Source organism: Trachypithecus francoisi, unplaced genomic scaffold (assembly GCF_009764315.1).
Source record: "Trachypithecus francoisi isolate TF-2019V2 unplaced genomic scaffold, Tfra_2.0 Lachesis_group16, whole genome shotgun sequence".
NCBI lineage: Eukaryota > Metazoa > Chordata > Mammalia > Primates > Cercopithecidae > Trachypithecus > Trachypithecus francoisi.
Window position 1 is genome coordinate 35,374,556 of NW_022681461.1, and position 23,976 is coordinate 35,398,531.

General features: G+C 38.7%; 1 protein-coding gene across 4 annotated transcripts in view; it reads right to left on the reverse strand.

The window, feature by feature from the left end:
• The window catches only part of ERMP1 (endoplasmic reticulum metallopeptidase 1), an 83,784-nt gene that overhangs the window by 35,409 nt on the left and 24,399 nt on the right, over positions 1-23,976 (reverse strand). For all 4 annotated transcript variants that reach the window (XR_004443462.1, XM_033237268.1, XM_033237267.1 and 1 more), the window contains exons 9-13: positions 20,871-21,045; positions 20,293-20,483; positions 16,469-16,621; positions 13,796-13,998; positions 12,814-12,929 (exon numbers count right to left, since the gene is read on the reverse strand). Coding sequence is in view for 3 of the 4 variants with exons in the window: in XM_033237268.1 (XP_033093159.1) it covers positions 12,814-12,929; positions 13,796-13,998; positions 16,469-16,621; positions 20,293-20,483; positions 20,871-21,045 (838 nt within the window). In the remaining variant the exon portion in view is untranslated. The remainder of the gene's footprint in view (positions 1-12,813; positions 12,930-13,795; positions 13,999-16,468; positions 16,622-20,292; positions 20,484-20,870; positions 21,046-23,976) is intronic.

Genomic DNA, 23,976 nt, shown 5'->3' on the forward strand with positions numbered 1-23,976 from the left:
TACAAGATGCCCAACAGAATAGATTCAAAGGAAAATTTATTAACAGGCATAAATACAGGAGAAATACTAAGAAAATTAAAATGGGAAAAAGCAAAGTAAAAAAGGTTAGCAATAGTGGTAAAAATGGAAGGCAGGTCAAAAAGAAATATTCATTTGGTACCCCAGAAGAAAACCAAACAACGAAACAGAACTAATATTTAAAACTATAATCCAAGAAAGCATTCCAGAAATAAAAGGAGAGCTGAATCTACACATTGAAAGGGATTACCAGGCACCTTAGAATATTAACATAGAACAAACAACTTCAAAACATAACCTAGTAAAACAGATTTCAAAGAAAAAAAACTCTTCAAGGTCTTCAGTAAAAAGATCAAGTAACTTAGAAAAAAAAATTACATTGTATCAGACTCCAAAAACAAAATATAAAATAAGGCAACAATGGAACAGCAATTTTTTAAAAAAATATTGGAAAATGTGAACCGAAGATTTTATGTCTACCAACTTGTCCTTCAACTATCAAGGTTATAGAAAACCAATTTTAGCCATATAGAAACAGAGCACTCATGAGCCCTTCTTCAGAAACAGTCTAGAGAGTAAGAAATAGTCTAGAGAATAAGATTCATCCAACCAAGAGATAACTCTACAAACTTCAGCAAAAGAACTTTTTCTTGAGACGGGGTTTTGCTCTATCACCTAGGTTTGAGTGCAGTGGCGTGAACACAGCCAACTGCTCTACCACCTAGGCTGGAGTGCAGTGGCATGAACACAGCCCACTGCAGCCTTGACTTCCTTGGCTTGAGCAATCCTGTTGCCTCAGCCTCCCAAGTAGCTGGGACTACAGATGCATGCTACAAACCTGGCTTTTTTTTTTTTTTTTTTTTTTTTTTGGTAGAAATGGGGTCTCCCCATGTTGCCCAGGCTGGTCTCGAGCTCCTGGGCTCAAGCCATCTTCCCACCTCAACCTCCCAAAGTACTCCCAAAGTAAGCCACCACACCTGGCCAAAAGAACTTACTATAGTGAGGATTTTAATACATCCAAATGTATTACAAAAACACTAAGGTGAAGGTATAAAACAAATGTACAAATGTTACATGCTGTAACAAAAATTGGATGGAAAATGGGAGAGAGAAAGAGGAAAATATAATAAGCATGCTGTTGTACAGGTTAATTGGTGGGAGTTAAAACAATACCTTTATTTATTTATTTATTTATTTTCTGAGACGGAGTCTCGCTCTGTGGCCGAGGCTGGAGTGCAGGGGCGCAATTTCAGCTCACTGCAACCTCTGCCTCCCGGGTTCAAGTAAAATAATAGAGAATTAAAACACTAAAACACTAAAACTAAAATTTCAGAAGATGTATGGAAACACCTGGATGCCCAGGCAGAAGTTTGTGCAGGGGTGGGGACTTCATAGAGAACTTCTGTTAGGGCAGTGTGGAAGGGAAATGTGGGGTTGGAGCCCCCACACAGAGTCCCTACTGGGGCACTGCCTAGTGGAGCTGCAAGAAGAGGGCTACTATCCTCCAGACCCCAGGATAGTGGATTCACTGACAGCTTGCACTATGCTCCTGGAAAAGCCACAGACACTCAACGCCAGCCAGTGAAGGCAGCTGGGGTGAGACTGTACCTGCAAAGCCACAGGGATGGAGCTGCCCGAGACCATGGAAACCCACCTCTTGCATCCGTGTGACTTGGATGTGAAACATGGAATCAAAGGAGATCATTTTGGAACTTTAAGATTTGACTGCCCTGTTGGATTTCGGACTTGCATGAGGCCTGTAGCCCCTTTGTTTTGGCCAATTTCTCTCATTTGGAATGGCTGTATTTACCCAATGCCTGTACCCCCTTGTATCTAGGAAGTAACTAACTTGCTTTTGATTTTACAGGCTCATAGGCAGAAGGGACTTGCTTTGTCTCAGATGAGACTTTGGACTGTGGACTTTTAATGCTAAAATGAGTTAAGACCTTAGGGGACTGCTGGGAAGGCACAGCTGGTTTTGAAATGTGAGGACATGAGATTTGGGAAGGGCTGGGATGGAATGATACAGTTTGGCTGCATCCTCACCCAAATTTCATCTTGAATTGTAACTCCCACAATTTCCACATGTGGTGGGAGGAACACAGTGGGAGGTGGTTGAATTTTGGAGGCAGGTCTTTCCCGTGCTGTTCTTGTGATAGTGAATGAGTCTCACAAGATCTGATGGTTTTAAAAATGGGAGCTTCCCTGCACAAGCTCTCTTTGCCTGCTGCCATCCATGTAAGACATGACTTGCTCCTCCTTGCCTTTCACCTTCCGCCATGATCTGAGGCCACCCCAGCCACATGGAACTGTAAGTCCAATAAACCTCTTTCTTTTGTAAATTGCCCAGTCTCGGGTATGTCTTTATGAGCAGCATAAAAACAGACTGGCCCTTTAGAGAAAAAGTTTGTGAACCCCGGTATATCTGGAGAACCCAAGGATATCAATGGTTAAACTAACTCAAAAAATACAAGATTCAGTTAGGTAGTAGGATATAAAATTGACATGTAGAAATCAACTGCCTTCACACATACAAAAAATAATCAGAGGATATAATGGTAGAGAGATGCCCTCAATTATAAACAGCAACACAATCTAGATGAGAAAAACCTCTCAGACAGGATTTCGCTCTGTCGCCCAGCCTGGAGTATGGTAGCACAATCGTAGCTCACTGCAACCTCGAATTCTATGCCCAAGCGATTCTCCTACCTCAGCCTCCCAAGTAGCTGGGACTACAGGTATGCACAAGCACTCTTAATTTTTTTTCTTTTTTTGTAGAGATAGAGTCTCACTATATTGCCTAGGCTGGTCCCAGGCTCAAGCAATCTGCCTACCTCAGCCTTCCAAAGTGCTGGGACTATAGGGGGAAAACCCCTGAAAGACATAAAAATAGATTTGAACAAACGAAATGTCATTCCCAGGTCACTGATAGGATGACTCAACATTGTATCAGTTCTCCTGAAGGTAATTTATAAATTTATTATGATACTCCAAAAATACCAATAAGCAATAAGCTTTATATTAGAATTGGGTAAGTTATTACTGATGTTCATATGAAAAAGAAAATAGTAAAGAAGATAAACAAAAACAGCAAGGAAAATACTGAAAAACAAAAACTACAAAGGAGCTTAATGCTTTCAATCATGAAAATACTATAAAGCTTCTATAATTAAAAGTGTAATAACTAGTGTACAAATAGACCTACACATACACAGTCAAATGATTTCTGATAAGGGCACCAAAGCAATTCAATGGTAAAAGTATTTTCAAAAAATGGTGCTAGGAACACTTGATATCCATAAAGGAAAAAAAGAGCCTTGACCCCTACACCTCAGACCATACACAAAAATTAATTCAAGGTGGATCACAGGCCTAAACATAAAAGCTAAAGCTGTAAAGCTTCTAGGAGGAAACGTGAGAATCTATGTTTGTGACCACTAGGTAGGCAATGATTTTTTAGAGGAATAAAAAGCACTGATCCTGAAAGAAAATCCTGATATACTGGACTTCAGAGAAATTTAAAACTTCTGCACATCAAAAGACAACATTAAAAAAAGAATGTAGAAAATCTTCACAACAGGCCGGGCGCGGTGGCTCAAGCCTGTAATCCCAGCACTTTGGGAGGCCGAGACGGGCGGATCACGAGGTCAGGCGATCGAGACCATCCTGGCTAACACGGTGAAACCCCGTCTCTACTAAAATACAAAAAAAAAAAACTAGCCGGGCGAGGTGGCGGGCGCCTGTAGTCCCAGCTACTCCGGAGGCTGAGGCAGGAGAATGGCGTAAAACCCGGGAGGCGGAGCTTGCAGTGAGCTGAGATCCGGCCACTGCACTCCAGCCCGGGCGAAAGAGCAAGACTCCGTCTCAAAAAAAAAAAAAAAAAAAAAAGAAAATCTTCACAACATATATCAGATGAAGGATTTTTATCTGGAATACACAAACTCATACAAGTCAAGAAAAAACATAATTTTTTTTTTTTTTTTGGATACAGAGTCTCACTCTGTCGCCCAGGCTGGAGTGCAGTGGCACAATCTTGGCTCACTGCAACCTCCGCCTCGCGGGTTCAAGCGATTCTCCTGCCTCAGCCTCCCAAGTAGCTGGGCTTACAGATGCACACCAATACACCCAGCTAATTTTTTATATTTTTGGTAGAGATGAGGTTTCACCATGTTGGCCAGGTTGGTCTCGAACTCCTGACCTCAAGTGATCTGCCTGTCTCAGCTGCCCAAAGTGCTGGGATTGCAGACATGAGCCACCATGCCTGGCCCATGACTTTTTAAAAAGGGAAAAGAGCTGGGTGCAGTGGTTCATGCTGGTAATCCCAGCACTCTGGGAGGCAAAGGCGAGAGGATAGCTTGAGTCCAGGGAGTTTGAGACCAGCCTGGGCAACACTGTGGGATCCTGTCTCTACAAAATACTTCAAAAAATTATCAACATGGTGGTGCACACCTGTGGTCCCAGCTACTTGGGGGCCGAGGTGGGATGAGCCTGAGAGGTCAAGACTAAAGCTAGTCATAATTGACACTGCACTCCAGCCTGGACAACAGAGGGAGAACCCCTTTAAAAAAAAACAAAAGTCCGGGGGAAGACATGAAGAAACAAAGCAAGACAAATGAATAGCCAATAAGCACTTGAAAAAGTATTCTACACCATTAATTTTCAAAGAAATGCAAGAGATACTACTAAACATCCATTAGAAATGATGAGATGAAAAACAACTAACAGCAACTGGAAATAGCCCAAGCGTCCATCAGTAGTAGAACGATAAACCACGGTATCTTCATACAATTATTACTATTCAGCAACAGAAGGCAACGAAGTGCTGATACTCTAAACAACATACCTAAACCCCAAACACCTTCTGCTTAATAACCCAGAACACTACAGACAGTCATCCCTTGGTGCAAACTCTTTACAGCTTTTGAAGATGAGAAACTGTTGTATGTCTTGAAATTTCTCCTCCTCCTTTCTCAAGCATCTGTCTCCCTACTAAGCCCAAGCAGACTGCTTTAAAAGAAAAACAATTGCTAAATTTAGCAATTCAACACATGTCTTCAGAACCCATCAAGTGCCAGTGATTATACTGGTATCTGTGGGGAATTGGTTCCAGGACCCACTGTAGAAACCAATCTATGTATATTGAAGTCCTTTATACAAAAAGGCACAGTATTTGTATATGACCTACACATATCCTCCCCTATATTTTAAAGTGCCTCACGATAACTTAAAATACCTAACACAATGTAAATAGTTGCTATACCACATTGCTTTTTTATTTGTATTATTTTGGTTTTTTTGTTTTTGTTTTTGTTTTTTGAGACAGAGTCACCCAGGCTGGCGTGCAGTGGCATGATCTCGGCTCACTGCAACCTCCGCCTCAGTCTCCTAGGTAGCTGGGATTACAGGTGCCCACCACCACGCCCAGCTAATTTTTGTATTTTTAGTAGAGACGGGGTTTCACCATGTTGGCCAAGCTGGTCTCGAACTCCTGACCTCAAGTGGGCCCGCCTTTGCCTCCTGAAGTGCTGGAATTGCAGGTGTGAGCCACTGTGCCCGGCCTGTTGTACTGTTATTATCTGGAGTTTTTATGAATATTTTCAATCCACAGCTGGTGGAATCTCTGGATATGGAATCCACAGACCCAGAGAGCTGACTATACTGGATGATTCCATTTACATGAAATTCAAGAAAAGGCCAAACTAATCTGTGAATGTACAAATCAGAGTGGTTGCTTCTGGAGACTGACTAAAAACATCATAAAGGAGCTTTGAGGGGTGATGGAAATGTTTTATATCTTCATAAGAGATGAGGGTTACATGGGTATATATCTGCTTTTACCAAAACTAACTGAACTGTATAAGATCTTTACATTTCATTGTATGTAAATTAGGCCTTAAAAAATAAAGTAGGCAAAGGGAAAAGTTATATTTAAAAATATTTTTCACTCATGGAAGTCCCAAACAACTTTCTATCGGGGGAAGAGTACTCAGAAAAAAAAAAGTATAGAGTGAACAGTTACAGGAACAGCTGAAGTGAACTTCTTATATTAGCATTCTCCAGAGAAACCAACAGGATATGTACAGAGACATGAGAGAGAGACAGAGAGAGAGAGTGATTGGGATTTATTTTAAGGAACTGGCTTACATGATTGTTGAGGCTGGCAAGTCCAAAATTTGAAGGATAGGCAGGCAGGCTGAAGGAAAAAGTCGCAGTATAAGACTGAAGGCAGTCTACTAGCAGAATTCCCCATTCCCTCTCCTTGGGGAAGGTCAGTCTTTTCCTTAAGGCCTTCACTGACGGGATGAGGCTCACTTGCATTATAGAGGGCAATCTGCTTTACTCGAAGTCCACTGATTTGCATGTTAATCTTACCCAGAAAATATTTTCAGAGAAACATCTAGAATGGCATTTGACCAAATATCTGGGTGCTGTGGTCTACCCAAGTTGACACACAAAATAACTTCCCAAAAAGACATTAAAAAGGGAGAGACCATCCTGGTTTGCTCACTTTTTAAAACAGCTCACAAGCAAACTCTTTACAGCTTTTGAAGATGAGAAACTGTTGTATGTCTTGAAATTTCTCCTCCTCCTTTCTCAAGCATCTGTCTCCCTACTAAGCCCAAGCAGACTGCTTTAAAAGAAAAACAATTGCTAAATTTAACAATTCAACACATGTCTTCAGAACCCATCAAGTGCCAGTGATTATACTGGATGCCAAGAATACAGAGATAAATGAAAACTCATTCATGTCTGCCTCCCTTTAATTCTAAAGGAAAACAAAGACATAAACTACATAATCGTGATACAAGATGGTCAGTGTTACAACAGATATATACAAAGGGAGGAAGAAGTGGAAGGATGGCAGTTGCTCACTTAATTGGAAATGATGGGAGAGGAGGGCAGAGAAATCTTCATATTTTGCCAAGAGAAGGGTAGAATATGGGTAGGAGGTAGTATCAAGAGAGTATCACTCATACCAGAAGTAAGAGTGTGTATTGGGCACAAATAAGGGTTGGATATGGCTATGCAGTGCAAGGGGAGTGCTGAAAAAAATCCTGAAATATACACAAAGTCCAGACTACTGAAGACCTAACATGTTTTGCCAAGTAATTTGAACTTACTCTCCAGGCAATAGGAAATCCATTAAAAGTTTTTTAATAGGGACGTGACACAATGAAATCGATATGTGAAAGATTAAACTGGCAGCACCATAAAGAATATCTTAGAAAGAAGTTTTACAGGCCAAAACATAAGAAGCTGGAAGGCCTAACTACTAGTTTTAAAGATGGAAAACGGAATAAAATGTACCAAAAAAGATAAAGTCATAATGCCAGGCCAAATGCTACTGGATCTGACAATGAACCAATATCTGACACTAAAAGTTTTTCAGTAAATCTTCTTAAAAATCATAACCAGTCTCAACTTCTTTGAGAAACAATATACGGCTCCTAAATTGCTGGCCAATTTAACACTTAAACTTTAGGGTAAGAAAAACCACATGCAACTTATTAAAAGGTTTAAGAAGTGAAGCAGCAGGAAAAAAAGATGGTCATATGACTTACCTATTGTTTAAAAGGTCAACTTTATAGAATCCCAGGGAGGAATGAATTGGGAATATTATGTTATAAGGTATCTGCACTACCATGAAGCAGTACAGTGTTATCTGAAAGCAGACTTACTGCAAGCTCCATAGCAACCACTAAAATAAGTATAATTGTTATGGTAAGAATATTAAAAAAAAGAACAATACACAATGCTCAATTAAAACCTGAGAAGGCAAGTATAATATAGGTCAGAAACTCAGATTTACATATAACAAAAGAAAGCACACTAGAGAGGGAATGAGGTAAAATAAAAACTCATTTTTCCTATTCTTAATTGATCTAACAGATAACAGTTTTTCAAAATAATAGCAACAATGTATGTGGTTATGTATACTTCTATGTGTGCACTGTGTGTACATACTGTGTATGTGCACACGCACTTCTGTATAAGTGAGATAAATGCTAGCAATGTTACAAGAGATGGGACGGAGAAATTAGGATTATTTTGTTATTTTAAGTTATTCATACTCCCTGTGATGCAGAACAGTATTATTCAAAAGTGGGCTTGCATAGTTGTAAATGTGTATTGCAAACGACAGGGCAGCCACTAAAAAAAGGTTAAAAAAAAAAGTAGTATAACTGACATGCTAAGAAGGGAGAGAAAACCAAATCATATAAAATGTCCAATTAAAACTACTAAAGGAAGAAAAAGAGTGGAAGACAAAAACAAGAACAAAGAACAAGGGCAACAAATAGAAAATAGTTAATGAATATGGTAGCTACTAATTCAACTATATTAATAATCACTTTGAATGTCAAAGTTTAAACATACAAATTAAAAGACAGAGTGTCACAGTGGATCAAAAAACAAGACCCCACTATGTGTTGTCTACAGAAAACCCATTTTAACTATGAAGATACAAAGATTAAGAGTCAATGGATGGAGAACATTATACCATGCTAACATTACTCAAAAGAAAGTAGGAGAGCAGTATTAATTTTAGACAAAGCTGACTTCTAAAGCAAGGAAAATTAGCAGGGATAAAGAGGGGCAACACATAATGATAAAGGGTCAATTCTCTAAGAAGACATAACAATCTTTAATTTGTATATACCTAACAATAAAGTATCAAAATAGTTGGCAAACTCATACAACTGAAAGAGAAAGACAATTTCACAATTACAGTCAGAGACTTCAACACCCCTCTGTCAAAAATTCAGTAGGCAGAAAATCAGTAAAAATATAATTGAACTGATCATCATCAATCGATTAGATCTAAGTGACATTCATAAAGTCTTCTTCCAACAACAGCAGTATGCGCATTTTCAAGCATACTGCTTGAAATGGAACATTCATCAAGAGAGACCACATCCTGTATCATAAAGCAAACCTTAACAGATTTAGAATATAATTCATACAAAGTATGCTCCTAGACCACAATGAAATCAAACTAGAAATCAATTATCAGAAAAACAGCTGGAAAATCAAATTATTTGGAGATTAAAGAACACACTTCTACATAACAAATGGGTCAAAATAGAAGTCTCACGAAAAAATTTTTAAATACTTGAAACTAAATTAAAATGAAAATTCAACTTAAAATTTGTGGCATGGAACATAAGCAGTGCTTAGAAGGAAACTTATAGCCATGAATGCATATATTAGAAAAGATGATTTAAAATCAATAATCTAAGCTTCCACCTTAATAAACTAAAAAAGAACAAATTAAATCCAAAGTAAACAGAAGAAATAGTAACTAGAACAGAACACAATAAAGAAAATCAACTATAATCAAAAGCTAGTTCTTAGAAAAGATCAATAAAATTGATAAGCCTTCAGCCAGGCAGAGAAAAAAAAAGATGTAAATTACTAATATCAGAAATGAAAGAGGGGACATCACTATAGATCGCATGAACATTAAAAGGATAATTAAGGAATATTATAGACAAATTATATTCCCACAAATTTGATAACCTAGATAAAATGAACCAATTATTTAAAAGACACAATCTGCCAAAGTTCACACCATAACAGACAACCTGAACAGGCCTATATCTATAAAACAGTGAATCAATAATTAATAACCTTCCAACACAGAAAAAGAACCTACCAAGCCTACAGGGGTTCATGAGTGAATTCTACCAAACTTTTAAGGAAAAAATTATACTAATTCTCTACAAAGCTTTTCAGAAGACAGAAGCAGAGGGAATACTTCTTAACCCATTCTATGAGTCCAGCATTATCCTAATACCAAAGCTAGACAACAACAAATACAAGAAAACTATAAACCAGTATCTCTCATGAGCACAGATGCAAAAATCCTTAACAAAATATTCGTAAATCAAATCAACAATGCATAAAAGATTTTATACACCATGACTAAGTGGGATTTATCTCAGGTATGCAAAGCAGTCCAACACTTGAAAATCAATTAATGTCATCTATTACATCAAAAGGCTAAGAAAGAAAAATCACATGCCCATATCAATATATGCAGGAAAAGCAATTGACAAAATCCAAGACCCATTCATGATAAAAACTCTTGGTAAACTAGGAATAGAGGGAACTTCCTCAGTCTCATAAAAAACATGTACCGAAAACGTATAGCTAACAACATACTCAGTGGTAAGAAACTAGAAGCTTGCCCAGATCAGGAACAAGGCAAAGACGTCCCCTCTCACGACGCCTTTTCAAAATCAAACTAGAAGTCCCAGATAATGTAACAAGTCAAGAAGTGGAAACAAAAATTACAGATATTAGGAAGGAAGAAATAAAACTGTCTGAAGATGATGTCTATTTAGAGAATCTTAAAGAATAGGCTGGGCGTGGTGGCTCAAACCTGTAATCCCAGCACTTTGGGAGGCTGGGGCAGGCGGATCACGAGGTCAGGAGTTTGCAACCAGCCTGGCCAACATGGGGAAACCCTGTCTCTACTAAAAATACAAAAATTAGCCAGGTGTGGTGGCATGTGCCTGTAATCCCAGCTACTCGGGAGGCTGAGGCAGTAGAATCACTTGAACCTGGGGGCGGAGGTTGCAGTGAGCCAAGATCGCACCACTGCACTCTAGCCTAGGTGACAGAATGAGATTCCATCTCAAAAACAAGAAAACCTTCAAGAATCAACCAAAAAAAAAAAAAAGAAAAAGAAAAAGAAAAGAAAATCTTAAAAGAATCAACCAAAACAAAAAACAAAAAACCTCCTAGATCTAATGAGTGATTACAGCAAGGCTGCAGGATACAAGGTTAATAATATGAAAGTCAGTTGCTTTCCTATATACCATGAATGAACAATACCATTTATTAATACATTAGGACCCACAAAAATAAACTACTTAAAAATAAATCTAACAAAATATATGTAAGAATTATATAAGCAAAACTACAAAACTGATGAAAGAAATCAAACAAGATAAAAAAATGGAGAGATATTCCAACATGGACAGGAAAAGCCATTATTGTTAAAATATCATTTCTTCCCAATTTGATCTATAGACTCAATACAATCCCAATCAGAACCCCAACAAGTTATTTTGTGAATACTGACAAACTGATTCTAAAGTTTACATGGAAAGGCAAAACACAAAACACAACACTGGAGAAGAACAGTTGGAAGACTGATATTACCCAGCTTCAAAACTTACTGTATAATTATGGTGATCATGACAGTTGTGGTATGGGCAAAAGAACAGAGAAATTAGTCAATGGAACAGTTTGACAGTTTCTTACAAAGCCAAACACAGGCTTACCATATATAAAATCCAGCAATCACACTCCTAAGCATTTACCCAAATGAGTTCAAAAACCTGCCCAGGAATGTTTATAGCAGCCTTATTCAAATATGGATAACTGCTGTACATCTACACAATGGATTATTCGGCAATAAAAAGAAATGGCCTATCAAGTCACAAAAAGATATGGAGGATTCCTTCAATGCATACTTGTAAGTGAAAGAAGTCAATCTAAAAAGGCTACATACTCTATGATTCCAGCTATATAATATCTGGAAAAGGCAAAGCTACAGAGATAATAAAAAGACCAATGGTTGCTAGGGAGAGTGGGAAGAAAAGAGTGATAGATGAAGCACAGGGCATTTCTAGATGGTAAATCTATTCTGTATGATACTGTAATGGTAGATACATGGCATCACACATTTTTCAATACCCATAGAACTATACAACACAAAGAATGAACCCGAGTTGGAACAACAGACTTCAATTAATACTAATATATCAATGTTAAAACTGGCGAATCAGTTTTAACAAATGCACCATACTAATGCAAGACAATAGGGGAAACTCGGGGGGCAGGATATGAGAACTCTATAATTTCTGCTCAATTTTTCTGTAAACCTAACATTGCTCCAAAAATAAATTTTTATTTAAAAAAAATTTTTTTAAATGTTTAAATATATTTTAAATATATTTAATTTTTTTAATTAAATAAATTTAGAATAAATTCTTAAATGTATTTTTTTAAAATAATTTTTATTTTTATTTTTGAGATAGGGTCTTGCTCTGTTATCCAGGTTGGATTGCAGTCGTGCTATCAGCCTTGACCTCCTGGGCTCAAGTGATTCTCCCACCTCAGCCTCTCAAGTTCTCAAGCAGCTGAGACTACAGGCATGCACCACCAAGCCCAGCTAATTTTTTTCTTTAACTTTGTAGAGACGGGATGTCACTATGTTGCCCTGACTGGTCTTGAACTCCTGGACTCAAGCAATCCTCCTACCTCAGCCTCCTGAGTAGTAAGCATGAGCCACCATGCCTGGCCTATTAAATTTTTGTTAAGAAGTCATAACCAGCTTCGGCCGGGCGTGGTGGCTCATACCTGTAATACCAGCACTTTGGGAGGCCGAGGCAGGCAGACCATGAGGTCAGGAGTTCAAGACCAGCCTGCCCAACATGGTGAAACCCTGTCTCTACTAAAAATACAAAAATTAGCCAGGCATGGTGGTACACACCTGTAATCCCAAATACTCAGGAGGCTGAGGCAGGAGAATCACTTGAACCCAGGAGGCGGAGACTGCTGTGAGCCGAGATCATGCCACTGCACTCCAGCCTCGGCAACAGAGCGAGACTTCATCTCAAAAAAAAAAAAAAAGTAATAACCAGCTTCAATTGATTTTAGAAACATCATAAGCTCTTTCCTAAGTTGCTGGTTCCTGTGATATATCTGAGGGAAAAACATACATGCCACTTGTTAACAAGTTTAAGAAGTAAAGGAGAGAAGAAAAAACTTTATATGACTTACCTGTTGCTTCGAAAGTCAACTTTATAGAATCCCAAGGTGTCTGTTCTTTGGATATGAGTCGGAAATGAGCAGGATTTCTTGGAGAAACTTCTGGGGCAGGAAGATACCAGTTTTTCCTATTTGGAAAGGAAGCTTCAATATTCAGGGTGCTTTATCAGTTGATGGCTATCTGTAACTCACAGAACTGTTCAGCATATATGAACACATTTTGGGGTACGAAAATAAACTGATAGACATGATAAGCAATGTCAACTCCAATAAACTCAGGTTATTTTGTAATAAAACCTTCCCAGTGTTAAGAATAAAGGAGTAACCTAGGTGATCTTGATTCCACCACCCATCCTATTTCTTCTCATCTAGTCCTTCACTGCCAAGCTACAAAATCTTCCCAGAGAAAACTTTTTCTTTTTTTGAGAGACAGAGTTTTGCTTTTGTTGCCCAGGTTGGAGTGCAATGGCACAATATCAGCTCACCGTAACCTCCACCTCCTAGGTTCAAGCAATTCCCCTGTCTCAGCCTCCCAAGTAGCTGGGATTACAGGCATGCACCACCATGCCTGGCTGATTTTATATTTTTAGTAGAGATACGGTTTCTCCAGGTTTGTCAGGCTAGTCTTGAACTCCTGACCTCAGGTGATCCACCTTCCTTGGCCTCCCAAAACGCTGGGATTACAGGTGTGAGCCACCGTGCCCGGCCACAGTTTTTGAGATAGATGCTTACTATCATATTAGTTAGAAGGGCCACCTTTTCTAACTACTCAGGTCTCTAGAGAAAAGTTTTTTTTAATTTGAAAAAGCAAAACTACTCTTTTGAGTGCTTTATTCCACTAAAAAAAAAAAAAGTTTCATAATGATAGAAAAAATAGTACAAACAGCACTGAACTTGTATATTAAAGGATGACAGTTTAAATGATAAGAGTACTGATATGGTGACAAGACTTGAGAACTAACCTCCAACTTAAGCAGAAAAATAATGAACCAACCTGATCAGAAAGTGCACTGGAAGATACCAAGGAAAACCACAAAGAGGTGCATTCTCCTCACAGTGAGCTCGGATGCTATCATTGATCTCAGGAATGTGAGGGGTTATGTGAGACATTCCAGTATAATCAAACCCATTGATCCATATTCCAGAGTCCCGTTTAACTGCATTTCCTTCCAAGTCATGGAATGTTCTAGTCATATGCTGAAAAAAAACAAGACTAGTGAAAAAACTGTTTTAACTAGTACACCCACATTCCCACCCCAAATTACAAAAATGGAGTATGGCAATACCCAGAAATGCTGTGGATATAGAGCAAGTGAGTAAGACACTGAGGGTTGCTAAGGTACTGCTAGGGTTCTTTTAAACTGGAAAATAGATATATAGATTATTGTTTTATTGCATCTTCCAAGTATATTTAGGTTTCCTATAAAATTTTTTGAAACTTACTATTTCAGACTTAAAAAACGTGAATGTTACAGCTCCTTTTAGATAAGGATTTAATACAAATACATATATACATACACACTCATTTCCCTTTTAGTGTTTTATGAAGCTAATTCACGTGCAGAGAAAAGCGGCAATTGCAGCTCACCACTAGATGACAGCCTTGTGCCTTAACAGAATTCTATGAAAAGGCACCATGCTCCATTTGAAATAACTTTCTTCACGGCAAAAAACAGTCTGAAGAATACCAATCAGGAGAAAAAGAAAAGAAAAAACACTGCACAGGGCAGGGGCTGGGGCTGGCAAACTGCAGCCAACAGGGCAAACTGTCCACTGACTGTTTTTATATAGGAACCGTTATTTGAACATGGCCATACTCATTTGTTTGGGTATACTCTACAGCTGCTTTTGCTCTGGAAAATAGTCACTGCAACAGACCGTACTGCTGACAAAGTCTAAAATATTATCTTGTCCTTTACGGGAAAAGTCTGCCAACTTCTGGCACAGTGAAAGAGAACCCCCAAACAAATGAGAAAATGACTTTTTAAAAATAAAAATCCGGCTTTTCCTAAGTATTACTGACATAATTATAAAACAGTACATCATGAAAAATACACCAAACCTCCTAAAAAAAAAAAAAAAAAAATCTGTTCTTCACTAAAGGTTTTACAAATTGTAAAATCTCACATAAAATTTATCACAGTGAACTTCAGGACTATAACAAGGAGGTGTTATCTGGCCCCTTTTCAAAATCTCCTAAGTTCAAGTATTTTTAATTTTTTAAGTCCTTGAATAATTATCTAGGTATAATTCCTCTGGCATTTCTGTTTGGCTAGGTTAGATATGACTCTTGCCCTTAAGGGTGTATGTTATCTTGAAGTAGGATCTTTCACTTAGGATAAAATACACATAAGAATGCAAAATACGGCCGGGCGCGGTGGCTCAAGCCTGTAATCCCAGCACTTTGGGAGGCCGAGACGGGCGGATCACAAGGTCAGGAGATCGAGACTCACCCTGGCTAATACGGTGAAACTCCGTCTCTACTAAAGAATACAAAAAACTAGCCGGGCGACAAGGCGGGCGCCTGTAGTCCCAGCTACTTGGGAGGCGGAGGCAGGAGAATGGCGTAAACCCGGGAGGCGGAGCTTGCAGTGAGCTGAGATCCGGCCACCGCACTCCAGCCTGGGCGACAGAGCCAGACTTCGTCTCAAAAAAAAAAAAAAAAAAAAGAATGCAAAATACACAATATATTAGTATGTGTTCACAAACACGAGAAAGGGATGAGTATAAGGCATGTGTAGTATGAAAACTTTTAAAAACAATTTAGAAAAGCTAACAATTTAGCCATCTCTAACAGAGATGACTAGAATTGAGGCTTATTGCTTTATAGTACCAGGCCTAAAAAATTTGAAGAATAACCAGAGATCTAAAATAAGTCTTCAAACTGGCCAGGCGTGGTGGCTCACACCTGTAATCCCAAGCACGTTGGGAGGCCGAGGTGGGTGGATCACCTGAGGTCAGGAATTCAAGAACAGCCTGGCCAACATGGTGAAATCCTGTCTCCAATAAAAATACAAAAATTAGCCAGGCATGGTGGCGGGTGCCTATAATCCCAGCTACCTGGGAGTCTGAGGCAGGAGAATCACTTGAACCCAGAAGGCAGAGGTTGCAGTGAGCCAAGATCATTCCACTGCACTCCAAACTGGGCAACAGACCAAGACTCCATTTCAAAAAAAGAAAAAAGAAAGTAAGTCCTAAAATTCATTTTATTAATCCCTTTCCAAGTTATAGTTTCACTATCACATATAACTTTGAATGTTACTTAAGATTAATTTTACTAGCATTTCTAAATATCAATTGTATTTTGCCAGTTGATAGTTTAGACTTTACTCAACCTGTATACATTTTTACTATCTATATTTCTAAAAACTCATTATTCCATAATACATATTTGCTCGTTTTTCCAATCAGATGCGGTTTTATAATTTGAATAGTAATAAAAACAAGGAAACATTTCCAATTCAGTCTCCTGGGAGATATATGTCTAGCTGATAAGAATGCCTCTTGACAGTCAGTCTTCTCCTCACTGCCTTACACACAAAAAGGGTGAGTATGACTAAACAGGTCAACAGCAGAAAAGTCAGTTGTGCTTGTTATTCACTACTGAAGCTCAAAACATACAAGTCTTCCTTTCCAGATCTCAAATAGCTCATGCACAACTGCTCACCTGAAGAAACACTCTCTTTGGCTTCGGATTAGCAGGATTGGAGCTATATGGAAAAAATGTTCCACTGCAAACAAGGAGGAATGTAATTGCACATACCAAAGTTAAAGTTAGCATGGTTTTTTTTGTGCTCTTGGCAAGGTAGATGAAGTTAATCTAAAACACAAACCACAAACATAGAAATATTACAAATTTATACTAGTGGTGGAAAGGTGTTTTTAACTGACTTTATTTTTAACAAGTATTAACAACAGACCCTGAAGAAAAGTTATCAGCAGGTGCTAGCAAACTCTAACATCTAGTAAATAAAGCACTAACTCTAGGAGAGTTCCATTACAGGTGAGAACCAAGAAAATGCCAGATGCCTCCAATCTGCCATGATGGTGCCACCTTTTTGGCACGCAGCCATAAACCAACAAGGAAAAAGGAAACTGAGGACTGTCGCTGTCCTTAATCGGCAAAAAGAACAGAAATGTAGATGTAATACATTATTCATTAAATAACCAGAGATAAGCTTTAGGCAGATCTGTTTGGACAAAACTCAAATTCCACTCATACTGCTTTAAAATGTGTCAAAATACTAAATTCATCTGAACTGGCATAGAGATGTACCTTCAAGACTTTGCCAGTGGACCTGCATATGAGGAAAAACTGCATTACAAAGTAATATTATCCCTTTAGGTGACAAATTAATCAACGCCAACACAATCAAAACAACAGATCTAGGCAGTAAATGTAAATGACTCAGTCTCAAGGTTGGCATCTAGAAAATCCTAAATATTTTTAATCATAATAAAATCACTGAACTAAAACCTGTAAAGGACACACATGACTCACAGAATACATCCACAGATCTCTTACAGGGTCTGAGGAAGCCATTTGGGGAAACTTTTATGTGAAATTTGAAATTGTTCTAAGAAGTCACATTTTAAATAATGTGAATACCAGGAGAAAGAGGGACAGAGAGGGTGACACATTTTGTTTTGCTAACTCAAGTCCTCAGGTACTCTGTCTTATTTTTGTATACTCACAGTATACAAACGTGAGACGTGTGACCTAAGGCTAGTACTATTTTGTTGCAGATGCCTCTGGATGGAATATTGGTATTCTCTAAACATGAAATCTAAACCCAGCTCCCCCTTTTGCCTTCTTCATTTTATTTCTCTACTTATTTCCATAAGTAGAAAAATAACATGAATGTGAAATCTTATTTATTTTTTTGGAGACAGAGTCTCGCTCTGTCACCCAGGCTGGAGTATAGTGGCACAATCTCAGCTCACTGCAACCTTCAACACTCAGGTTCAAGCGATTCTCATGCCTCAGCCTCCTGAGTAACTACAAGTGTGCACCACCATGCTCAGCTAATTTTTTTGTGTTTTTAGTAGAGACAGGGTTTCACCATGTTGGCCAGGCTGGTTTTGAACTGCTGACCTTAAGTCATCTCCCTGCCTCAGCCTCCCAAAGTGCTGGGATTACAGGCGTGAGCCACCCTGCCCAGCAAGCAATCAGTTAATAGGTGTCCTTAAGTTATCCTCTGCTGGGCCATCATGGTTAGACATATTGATTGAATGAGAGCTGAAATGGGGACTGCTGATACAAGTGGGCTCAGGAGGAGACAACTCAGAAACAGCTCAGTCATCAGCACACAATGGACATTTCAGAGTCCCCTTTCATGCTTCTCATCATTTTATTTTGCAACCATCTCAGAACCTAGAGTGACACAGGATGCAATATTTCAGGAAGGCCAAGGCACAAGAATTGCTTGAACCCAGGAAGCGGAGGTTGCAGGGAGCCGAGATCACACCACTGCACTCCAGCCTGGGTGACAGAGCGAGACTCCATCTCAAAAAAAAAAAAAAAACAACCTGATTGCTTGACAAGACTTTAATTGCTTTCTAGCAGATATATTTAATAAATCCCCAAGGACTGAAGGGAAAGCTGTCTGAAATACGCATTGTGGTTCAATTCTCCATTACCCAAAGAAAAGAGTCTTAGTCTATTAATAAGCCACTGTCATTAACACTGCTACACATAAACAGGAAAATGATTAAAAGAGTAATAACTCATGGCATCAAAGTGCAGCAGGGCTATTTCACATTATAATGAAAATTAAGTGAGCTTTCTAAAGTATTCCAAGAGGCAGTCTTCTCTCCAAAAGCTTTCCCAATAAAATATAATTTAGAAGATAAGATCCTTTAATCCTTTCTCCTGGTTTCTAAGATTTCCATGCTTTGGGGACATTTTCCATTTCCACAATGAACATCTCCAGGGTTCATTTTGCCCCCTTTCATATTACCAGTGGAACAGAATTTAAATGTCCCATATCTGAGTCATCTTTTATGAACAACCATGGCTCCCATTCATGACTATAATTTAACAAATACATGGGGGTGGGGGCATTCAGTTCATAACTAGCTGACTTTAGATTAGATTAGAACCTAATCTATAGATGACAAAACTCCACTATCTCCTTCAATCCTTAAAACAGCAAAGCTATCAAAAATACAGATGATATAAGGGTTACTATTAAACCCAAAAGCAGCAAACCCTACAGAACATTTTAGAACTTTTCATACATATGAATACCAATAAGGATTATCCTTATCCTTAAATTATCCTTAATAATTATCCTATAAGTAAAATGGTTGGAAGGCTCAGATCTCTTTTAAGACTAGTACAACCAACCTCAAACAATAATATGCATAAGAATTATTCCACAGGGCTATCTATATACACAAAGCCACATATATAAAGCTTTACTGGCTATAAGGGACTTCCACAGATGATGCTGACCATGTGTGTAGTATTTTCCTCACCTACTGTGTTTAGAACCTGACTTCCACAAAGTAAAGGGATAACGAATGCCCTTTACTATGTCAGTGTGAAAAGGCTCACTATCATCTCCATGAAGAAAAGAACTATAATAGAGTCATAGCTCCTCTTCCTATTCGGTTCCCTATCCTCGAATTTCAAGGTGCACCTATAAGTGTTCCGTAATTACTTTTTGTTCTTAGGAATTTCCATCAAAAGAGCCACAAAACAGAGACCTGCCTTCTCTGGAGGGGCCCATCATGGATCCTGGAGGTGGACATCAAGCCAAAGCAAAACCTTGCTTGGGGCTCACTCTACCCATAGGGGATCTGGTCTTAAACTCTGCATCACTGTCTTTTCTTACCTCTGGGAATCCCAAAGGAAGAAAAAAAGGGATGGCAAACACAGTACTCTCCTTACTAGGACAGGACACTGATATGGCCAAATGAGGATGGCAAGGCCTGGGATCATTTCATTATTTGGTAAATGAAGGCATGTTTGGGTGTCATACATAATAGACTCAACTAATGAACTTTCATGTGCTAGCAACAAGGTAGTGGAACGATAATGAAAAAAGCCTCATCAAAATTAGTCTTCCTTCACTAGCTCTAACAGCACTAATAAAACCACCCATGTATTTATTAACATGTGCCTCTGATTAGTAATTTCAAAATATACTATTAGGATCATTCACCACCAGGCAATCTCGCTAACAATTCATACTTGGTAAAAGCTCCACAAATTCACACTCAGGTATCTGAAAGGCTATTTGAAAAGAGGTAAATCAGAGAATTTGGAAGGACAGGGAGACAAAACATTTTCAAACAGCAACAACAAACTCTATTCTACAGTTTCTTACGATACCAAATTTACACAAGATGCACAGTCATTCACCATTTCTTCTGCTTCAGATTTTCTCAATAAAGTACACATAACACTATTTCACAGAATCTAGTATGGCTAAATTCATATTCATATAAAAAATGAAGAAAAAGAAAAAACGCATTTTCTCTTACAAAATAGGAAGAGAGAATCATTGTACAACCAGCCAAAATGGATGCCAGCACAACATCAGGTGGGATTTCTGAACCACTTCTCCCGAGGATGGGGGTAAACATCTCAAATACTGCCCAGATGAGATACAATGCATAAAGATAAGGAATAAACATGCCCAAAAGGTAAAAAGCAATAAATTTTCCTTGGGCACCTAGGGAAAAAGAGAAAAAAAGCATACATTATGAAATCCTACAATGAGATACAAATTTTTATACTACTGGTGTGCACTGGTACCCTAACAGAAATTAGATGTGACTCTTGCCCTTAAGGGTATATGTTAACTTGGAGTAGGATCTTTCACTCAGGATAAAATACGAGTAAGAATTAAGCAAAATACACAAGTAATATATTAGTATGTGTTCGCAAACATGAGAAAGGGATGGGGTATAAGGCATAAGATAATTTGTGTGGTATGAAAACTTTTAAAAACTAACAATTTAGAAAGCCTACTCAATAAAACCAAAAAAGAAAGAGTCCTTGAAAGCCTTAAATATTTTAAGGTATTCTCCCATGTATATTAAAATCAAAAATACCCTACCATGCTGCTTAAAATCCTTATGCACACAGAGCTTTGTGAGCAATGGGAATGCTACCCAGACAGCACTAATAAACGCCGAGCAAAGTCCTTGGTAAGTGAGGGTAACAAGAAAACAGCAATGGACAAACAACGAGATGTCAAAAAATACTTCTCCCAGATACTGGTCACTGACATTCTGAAAGAAAGAAAAATACACAAGTAGTGTCATTCACGGGTCATTCATAAAGAGCTTTTATTACAGTAACACAATTTCCATCACTCAGGAAAGCTACATTTTGTTTTAAACACATCTGCTCTTTAAACCGATTTAAAGTAAACACTAACAAAGCTACTTCCCCCATCATGAAGAAGTAAATTCAAATTGTAGCACAAGAAAGGGCAGTTTAACAATATAGAGTATAAATGATCCATATAATCTATGCTTTTCTTCTACTAGGCTAAAAGTAGAAGTATTCCAAAATAGAAGAAAGGACTCTCCTAAAAAACATTCATCTCTGTAAGCTTTTCAGTTCATGCCAATTCCAAACACCGTTTCAAGCAAACTAGAGAACAAACAGGAAGGAACATTACGAACTGCTGTAGCACCGCCAGTAGCCCACACCTGGAAAACTGCAGCACCTTTAAAGCAATCTGGAGTATGGCTTAATGAGTCTTTTCTATCTCCAACTGGTCTTGAACTGCACCTTTGCCCCCTTCTTGTATTCCTCATGCTTTCGCATTATAAAATTTGTACATTTTTTGAGATTTAAAGTCCAAGGCTTCTTATGTAGCACTATGCATTCTTCAAAATAAAGTTGCCATATAAACTTTTTTTTTTTTGAGACAGATTCTCACTCTGTTGCCTAGGCCGGAGTCCAGTGGTGTGATCTCGGCTCACTGCAGTCTCAGCTTCCTGGGCTCAAGTGACTCTTCTGCCTCAGCTTCCTGAGTAACTGGGACTATAGGCACACACCACCACACCCAGCTAAGTTTAAAAAAAAAACAATTTTTTTTTTTGCAGAGACAGAGTCTCGCCATGTTGCTCAGTCTGGTCTCGAACACCTGGCCTCAAGCAATCTTCCCCACCTCAGCCTCCCACAGCACATGGGATTACAGGTGTGAGCCACTGTGCCTGGCCTAATATGAACTTAATACATTTTAACATCTGCATGAGTGATTCTATTCACACAAACATGGAAGCTTTAATTACAGTGCATAAATACAAAGATGGATATGGAGAAATAGACATATTAAAGTTTCTCCTTCTTCTACCTTCCCATTTCTGTATGACTCAGGGCAGGGAAATCTATTTTCCTCCTCACCTCTATTTATCCCTTGCCCACTCCTGCTTCATTCCAATCCACTATATACATTGTTATCAGTTTTTTTACAAAATCACAAATTCTCTCACTAACCTGTTCAAAACCTTTTAACAGTGGCCCCATTGATTTTTAGAATCATGCTCCCACTTCACCCTAGCCTCCTTTTCCAGTTATTGGACTATCCCCTTGTCTTCACCACACTGGACTGTCCACTAACTGACACAGACGCATTTTATACATTCCCACCTTAAACCGCTCATCAATCTGTTCCCTACCTAGTAAATTTCAACACATGCTTCAAAAACCCCATTCAGATCAGGTGCTCATGCCTGTAATCCCAACACTTCGTGAGGCCAAGGCGGGCGGATCACTTGAGTCCAGGAGTTGGAGACCAGTCTGGCCAACATGGCAAAACCCTGTCTCTACTAAAAATACAAAATTTAGCTGTGCGTGGCAGCACACATCTGTAGTCCCAGGTATTTGGGAGGCTGAGGCACAAGAACTGCTAGAACCCAGGAGGCAGAGGTTGCAGTGAGCCAAGATCATACCACTGCACTCCAACCTGGGCGACAGAACGAGCGAGACTCTGTCTTCGGGGAAAAAAAAAAAAAAAAAACCCAAACAATTCAAATGTTGCCATCTCAGCCACTCTGACTTCCACAAGCAAAATTCATCTCGCCTTCCCTGTATTCCTACAGCACAGTTTATATGTCAGTCTCACTTCATCCCACAATATATTGCAATCATTGTCATTCCCACACCTTCCCAAATGAAACTGAGAGCTCCTCGAAGAAAGAGATCACATTCTTATGGCTCTCTTATGGCATCATTCTTATTTAAAAAAAAAAAAAAAAAAAATAGAGATGTGGCCTCACTTATATTGCCCAGGCCAGTGTCAAACTCCTGGCCTCAAGCAGTCTTCCTGCCTTGCCTTGGCCTCCCAGTGTTGGGATTACAGGTGTAAGCCACCATGCCCAGTCTCTTATGGTACCATTCTTATGGTACCAGGTTCACTGGGCACTTAAAGAATATTTGTGAAAAGAAAATGGAACACATCACTCTTTCTGTTATGCTTTTACCCTAAAGTGTCACGATCAGACAACTGAAATTAGAAAAAGTAAATGAAATGTTATTACCCATTTCTATCCTACTTCTGCCCCAAACAACAATAGTCAGCCACACTCTGGTTACATACAGTTACACTAAGAATAAGCATGTGAAATTGAGCCCCATGGTGTAATTCTTTTGGGAACTGAAGCCACTAAGATAAAAATATGAGCTCAACCATAAGCAGATGGCTAACCTCAAAGAACCTTTCTTCAGCAGGGGCTGCTAACACAGAAGGGTTCCACAGAACACATCCCAACATTAACTGAAACTGAGACCAAGGTTCAGATACCAAAGACATACTTGTAGAAGGATGCTGGGTTATAATTATCCATGTCTCATTCTAATTCTTATCAGGATAAATAGAAAACAGTAGGCTTACATGGAGCTAAGAAAGATCTTCCTCTTTAATTCACATAGACAATGTGAAACCATGACTCTCTCTTTCACTGTAATTCATTTTTAGACCTATTATTTTACAGCTTTCTAAATTTTTATTTATTTTATTTATTTATTTGAGATAGGGTCTCACTCTGTCCCCTAGGCTGGAGTGCAGTGGTACAATCACAGCTCACTGCAGCCTTGATCTCATGGGCTCAGGTAATCCTCCTACCTCAGACACCCAGGTAGCTGGGACTACAGGCGCACAACATCATACCTGGCTAATTTTTTGTATTTTTTGTGGAGACAGGGTTTCA